Source organism: Stegastes partitus, unplaced genomic scaffold (assembly GCF_000690725.1).
Source record: "Stegastes partitus isolate 25-593 unplaced genomic scaffold, Stegastes_partitus-1.0.2 Scaffold1490, whole genome shotgun sequence".
NCBI classification, from domain to species: domain Eukaryota; kingdom Metazoa; phylum Chordata; class Actinopteri; family Pomacentridae; genus Stegastes; species Stegastes partitus.
The window spans coordinates 116,682-123,413 of NW_007579221.1; the positions used below are offsets into that span (position 1 = coordinate 116,682).

General features: G+C 39.2%; 1 protein-coding gene across 1 annotated transcript; it reads left to right on the forward strand.

Moving 5' to 3' along the window:
- Positions 1-2,636: 2,636 nt before the first annotated feature.
- On the forward strand, positions 2,637-6,271 carry vip (vasoactive intestinal peptide). The gene is made up of 5 exons (XM_008300025.1): positions 2,637-2,731; positions 3,301-3,405; positions 4,502-4,627; positions 5,653-5,764; positions 6,210-6,271. Exons 1-5 carry the CDS (start codon positions 2,637-2,639, stop codon positions 6,216-6,218), a joined length of 447 nt encoding a protein of 148 aa, XP_008298247.1. The 3' UTR covers positions 6,219-6,271.
- The last annotated feature ends 461 nt before the right edge of the window (positions 6,272-6,732 follow it).

The window sequence follows — 6,732 nt, forward strand, 5'->3', positions numbered from 1 at the left end:
GTGGTGGTCTTTTTTTTTTTTTTTTGCAAAAAGCTCAACACAAACCTGAAATAGAACTCGGCCTCAGCGTCTTGCAAACATCCTGTAAACTGTTTTTGTTGCATTCATTTAAAGTGGTAATCTGCAAGATCCTCGTGTTCATTCAGCATTCAGCGCCTCATTTATGTGGATATAAACGGCAGCGGCAGGATTTTGGTGACATTGTTGTGGAATTAAGCATTTGTGTCAGGACAGGACAATGCACGAGATGAAACGGGAAGTGTTTATAGCTCAAAGTTATTCTTGGAACACATCTTATTCAGTCCTGTACATTATATAAAAAATCAACACCATGACGGCCATCATTCTCAGACTAAAGTTGGCCTGTAACGACCTTTTCTGCACCTTTCTTTAAACTGTAGAAAAGCTTAAAATCTCTTGTTTTGGATGTATTGATGAAAATAACTTTCTGCTACATGTTCCAAATGCATCTGATGATTGAATGCCAATATATGAATTGTGAAATGTTAACAGATTTGACCGTCCTGGTTCTTCAGTAGGTGATTTTTAAATTACAGACCGGGCTGTCTTTTTTAGCATTTCTTTATGATTTACTTTGAATTATATTTAGTCTTCCAATTGTAATTATAAATGTTTCTGCAACAGTAAAGGTTAAACTTAAGACAAAAGAGATTTTGTATTAGACTAAAACCAAAAAGAGGTGAATAATCTCTAATTGGCACAGTGGTGATAGACTGTTAAATTCACTGTGATAACTTTGTTTAAGGAGTATTTTGACATTGAACTCATTTAAAGAATGGAGCCTTCTTGTCAAATTACTGTTTCCTACATGAAACACTTATTACCTTTTAAGTTTGTTTTTAAAAGGTTTTGGTTTGCTTGATTTCATCTAACATTTTCCACTAAAGATTTGACATCCAAGAGCTAAAAAACAAGAGTAAAGGTCAACAGTAACCTAAATTCCAGCAAAATCAGCTCTCAAGGTGTCAAAATCAACTCAATAGACAACTATACGTTTCTTTAAATCCATTGTCATTGCATTCTTTAAGGCTTTTACCAGCTAGTTTTGGCCAATTTTACTATTTCTCTCCATTTCTCACCATTCAGATTGCACTCTTTCAGGATGAAAACAAAACATTACTTTCCAATTTAAAGTATAAAACAACATCAAAAGCTTTATTTTATACACTGTAGTCAAGTTATCTCAAATCTTAAGAGACTAAAAAACTTGTGTTTGGATACTTGGCCCTGTACTCTCCTATTTCCCTTTATCTATCTGGGCAAATAGGTCTGCAGGAAACGCTAAGTTTAACCTCCAGATTTCCTGTCCATTCCTCAGGTTTCCCCTGCAGGAGCTGATCTGCACTTCCAGAACCCTTTGGGGAAAATGATCAGATGCGTCAACGGCATCGACCCTGGCGCATAAGTTCGTTATTCCTGCGATTAATTAGAAGAAACAGAATAAAACTCCCCACTAATTCCCACACAGGCCTCCGTGGTTCCGACCGTGAGCAAGACCGATGACGGAAGCAGCGACCTACTGACGTCTCAGGCCCCTGATGAATCTCATGTCCCCTCCTGCTCCAGGAGAATCATCCAGGTGTATAAAACGGGGGGCAGAGCTGAAGGCGAGCAGAGAAACGGAGAGACAGTCGGGAAACACCGGATCAGCAGTGTGGACATACAGCAGCGGCTCAGGATCAGGACTTTGGACAGCGCAGCCAAAACAGACAACTTTATCAAGCGCACATGTAAGATTTTCATTTGCACTTAATTTACTTTGTGGGGTTTCTTTCAGATGGTGCGCACTGGTGGCTTTTGTTTATTGCAATATTCACGCTTCATTCGGCTTTTGGATAAGTTTATCCAAACAGAGTGTTAATTTTACATCGAATAATTTGTTGCTTTTGGTTTAAACAGCGACTCGACATATTTTATTTAGTTTGTGGTCAGTGGTGGAAACGGAATTGCAGCTTCTCCGCTAAGGTTTAGTCTTCGCTACTGTTCGCGGTGTGCGTAATTACGCATTGGATTACGCGAGGTTTTTTTTCATTCTTAAGTCAAAATTCATAGTTATTTGAGAAGTCTAGCAAAGATTAAAGTACTGGCAGTCATTCGTGGCTAAAACACGTTTCTCTTTAGTTTCTTTTCAGTCGTGCAGAGTCACAGAGCAGAGCTGGTAAAAGGAAATTCACAAAAACTCTATTTTTACATTTCCAGTTTTAAATGTTCTCTGATTATTTTTGGAACATTTCAAAGCAATTTCTCAGTAAGTCGTTTGATTAGGAAGATGCTCCGGCATTTATCAGCTCTGCACTTTATTTGGTTTGTGGTTTACGGTGCCAACAGAGTCGAAGTGTCTTTAATCGCCCCCAGTAGCCGTGCGTAATTACGCATTGGATTCCGGCGAGTACTTGTCTTCCCTCGGTCGAAAATCCATATCAGATGGGATGTTTATAAAAGTTCAACTCCTCAATATATTTAATTTACCTCGACCAACTAAACTGGACTGTTGCGCGTCTTTTCTGAGTAATATTGAATTACACAATCATTTCTTTGTTGGTACGATCAGATACGCTCATTGTGCTCAGGTTAGAGGGAGAATAATCACCGTTTCCATCCGCAGGTGTAAAGCGATGTTACAACGGACCGGTCCCCACCTGCTCCTCCTAATAGCCCTGTGCAGTGTGTTGTACTCCCGGACTCTGAGTCTGCCATATACATCCATGAGGTGAGAGGAAAAAACGGTTCTTTCCTACAAAAGCTGCAGAGAAAATGGAAAAAATCCTCCCAGCTCAGTGTGCATGAATTTTAGCGGGTTTGTCTCCAGACTGCTGCTCAGTTTCATTCATAGAGGAGAAGAAGTCTTGACTTTTACGCATGTGGTCATGATTAATGTCATAATTTATTTCAAATATTGGCAACAAAGAGAGAAAAAATGTACAAAATAACTGAGAGATGATGCTCTCAACTGAAAACTCGCTTTCATATTTCAAAAATCTGTTTAAAAATAAAAGTGGTTAATTGCCATTGATCTCCTACAGCATCAGTATTTACAGTCTTCTATTTAAAAAAAAAAAATCACAGTAACAAGCGAGTTTAAACTCTTTAGGAAGCATATTTTACGCATTAAAGGGAGGAGATCAGAAATACTGTTCCTGGCAAATACAGCTACTAGGAGCAAAATGGAACAAACAATCATTACACCGCCTGCTTTAGACCATTACTGTGGATTTATTTGCCGTTTTAACGTTAAAATAAAAGCAGAGTTTAATTCAACTTTCCTGTGGTGTGCTGCAGACCGACGAGACACGCAGACGGACTGTTCACCAGCGGATACAGCAAACTCCTGGGACAGCTATCAGCGCGGAGGTACCTGGAGTCTCTGATTGGAAAGCGGGTCAGGTGGGTGACCAGTCCGGCTGGAGAGAGCTGCAGACAGGCGCAGAACGAAGCTGCTGCTCGCTTTAGGGAACGTAGTGTTTGTTTTACTTCAGCACAACGCGATGGAAGAAGCTTTGGGGGGTTTTAGGGAAACAGAGAGGGCAGAACTTCTGTGTAGATCTGTGAAAAATGGAAGAGAGAAGCATTTTGAAACCTGGTGATAGATTTATGGAGCTATGAATTCTCCATAAAGTTAAAATAAGACAGGATATTGTGAAGCCAAAATCAGCTCCAGTCTTTAAAAAAACGAATCTAGCTGCATGTTTATTGGACGAAATGCAGGATTATTTGAAAAAATAAAATAAAAAATACATATACTATTGTCTCTATTGACAGTAAAGCGGTAAAAAATTGAAAATGTGTTTAAAAAATATGCAAAAAAAGGCACAAATCTAAACATTCAGATTGAAAACAACACAAAATCTAATCCAGGGTTCATTGGACCAAGACTAAACAGTCATATCTGGCATTTTTTGACATTTGTGTATTCCACTATTATCCAAAAAGCAAAGCCTCAGTTCATACTAGTCACACTTAAACATCTGATTGACAGTAAAGCAGTAAAAAATGGAACCAAAAATTTTAAATAGATGCAGAAATCTACTTGTTTCCTTGTATTTAAGCTTGTATTTGAACTATGAAGGAATTAGGCGACTAGATGTTAGTTTGCTTCTGCTCGGTCAAAACACATCCCTCAGAAACAAGCTTGAGAATGAGGTAATTAAGTTCAACCTTTGTAAAATAAACACCCTAAAGCTTCCTAAAAGTGCTCCACGTCCTGTCAAAGCCACATGTTCTTACTTCAACATGAGGAAATATTTGGAAAATTAAAAACGGAGCTGCTGACATTTACAGTTAGAAGTCTGCCTGATGATGCATTTCATACATGGCTAAACATTTCAAAAGGTTAAAAAAATTTGCCGTTGCTGCTCCTTCACATGTTTGTTACGCAGCCAGGAGGAACTCGCACACATGAAACACCATGAATCACACGTCCTGAACCGATTTTACACGCTGCCCTCTGAAACGTGGCGTCACTCTGCTGTCTCCTGTTTAGTGACGAGCTGATGGACGAGCCAGTGAAGCGCCACACAGACGCCATCTTCACAGACAACTACAGCCGCTTCCGCAAACAGATGGCCGTGAAGAAGTACCTGAACTCAGTCTTAACAGGAAAGAGAAGGTAGGAAACGGTCCTCCTCGTAGTTCCCCTTAAAGCTGACTGCATAAGGAAATAACTTCGACTACTTTAAACTCAGCTGGATACAAAGCAGATTTTATTTGGCATTAATGCTTCCATACTTTAAAAGAGGATGTCAGAATATTCAGAAGTTTTGTTTTGCTGCCACCTTTGCTCTCCCTGGTGTCACAATATGAGCACAATATCAGAATTCTTACTGATAAACTGAAGTTAAACGAGCATTTGCATGGACTTTATCGATTAAATTCAGTTGTTGCTGCTTCCATGTGAGAATCAGATGAGCAGAGCGGTTGGAAATCAAATTACCCAACAGATGATGAGAAGATCAACTGATAACAAGGCCATAAAAAAAAACCTGGGAATGTGGTGCACTGGTTTTAAATCACAGCTTAAATCTGTAACTTATGATTCAGCGACTGCATGAACTTCTCCCCTTTTAAATGTATTCTTAAAGCAGCTTTGATGGACGATAAGTGAAGAAAAATCAGTTGAATTGTGTGGAAAGTTGTCACTGTTTGCTTTTAAAGGGTCATTTTAGAGTTTGAAGTTGAAAATCTATTGTGAAAACACATTTTTGTCAAAAACTGAGGCACAGAAATGATAAACACAAACTGATTCTCCGACATTCAAGTCTGCTTGTGTTGCAGGTTTAAGCTTATGAATAAAACCATGTAGACACTGAGCCACCCAGATGTAAATACAAGCAGCACAATCATATGTGATACGGCATAAATCTAAAATATCAGATCCAAAAACAACATAATCTACAAATTCTATGCCACACTTTGCACTTTTTGGACACGTAGGCTTTTCTATTTCAAGCTCCTCGTACACAAATCAAACCGGCACAGGCACAAAAGCTGCACCTACAATGTTTGTATCTAATGAAAAGTGAACAAAATAACTTTAATTTAATCATATATATATAATGGAATGAACATTTAGTAGGGTTCAGTTATATTTGTAGATTTGGTTTCCAGCTCCTTACTCTTCCTCCACGTCCACAGCCTAGAAGATCCTGGAACCAGCGACCCCGAGGAGTCCAGGGACGAACCCAACACCTTCCAGGAGAGCTACGACGACATCAACGTAGACCACCTCCTAAACAACTTTCAGCTGGTGGGTACAGACGCACACTCACACACAGATGTTTGCATATCGTGATGCATTCCTTAACCCTCCAAACCTCAACTTAAACTCTTTCAAATCAAACTATGATTCTGTTTTAACCCCCAAAAAATCCTCAAATTCAAGATTTAAAGCTCAAAATAAAAGGTTAAAGCACAAAAAAACATTAAATTCTCGAAGCTAATGATGAGAATGAAGCGATATTTGTGACGTAACCTAAACACAGTTCAGAAATATGCTTAGAAAAATGGTTTTAGAATCTCATTGTTTCATCAGTGTTAGAAAAGTGACCTGATTCATCACTGTCATGCAAAAGTAGAGCTTAAGACATTTTGTGAAACCTTCAAACAAACTGCAGCAAATCTGTAACTGAGCAAATGTGGGGTTTTCTCAATCAATAACCTTCCTCTTCGTTCTCTGTTTTTGTTTCTTGCAGCCGCTTTGAGGAGGGGCCTGTGCTCGAGTCAATACCTCAAGTCATCCTCATGAAACCGCTCATTCCAAAAAACGACAAAAAAAAAAAAAAAAAAGCAAACGCAGTATTAATCCAAAGGACATTCAAGAAGTCAGATCAGCCAACGACGATGTGTTTTTTCCTCCAATGTGGTTATCTATCTATCCATCCACACAGTACATGTTTACACTGTATATATGCCGTATGTACACACACACACACACACACACACACACACACACACACACACAGTACTAATCACTAAAGACTCTTGGGGTCGCACTGAGCAACACGCGTGTCCAGTTTGGTCGGTCAGTGAATCGGTGTTTGAAGTCGGCAGCAGTAGATGTTAACACAAGAACCACGTTTGCTTTGGTTCTGTTGTTCCATTGACTTTCAGTAGAGCTGGTCCGTCTGTTTCTAACAGCGTACTGAATATTCTGTCAACATGTAGCTTTGAATGGAAGATGAGTTAGTACAGGAGTTCCATTAACTTTCAGTTGAG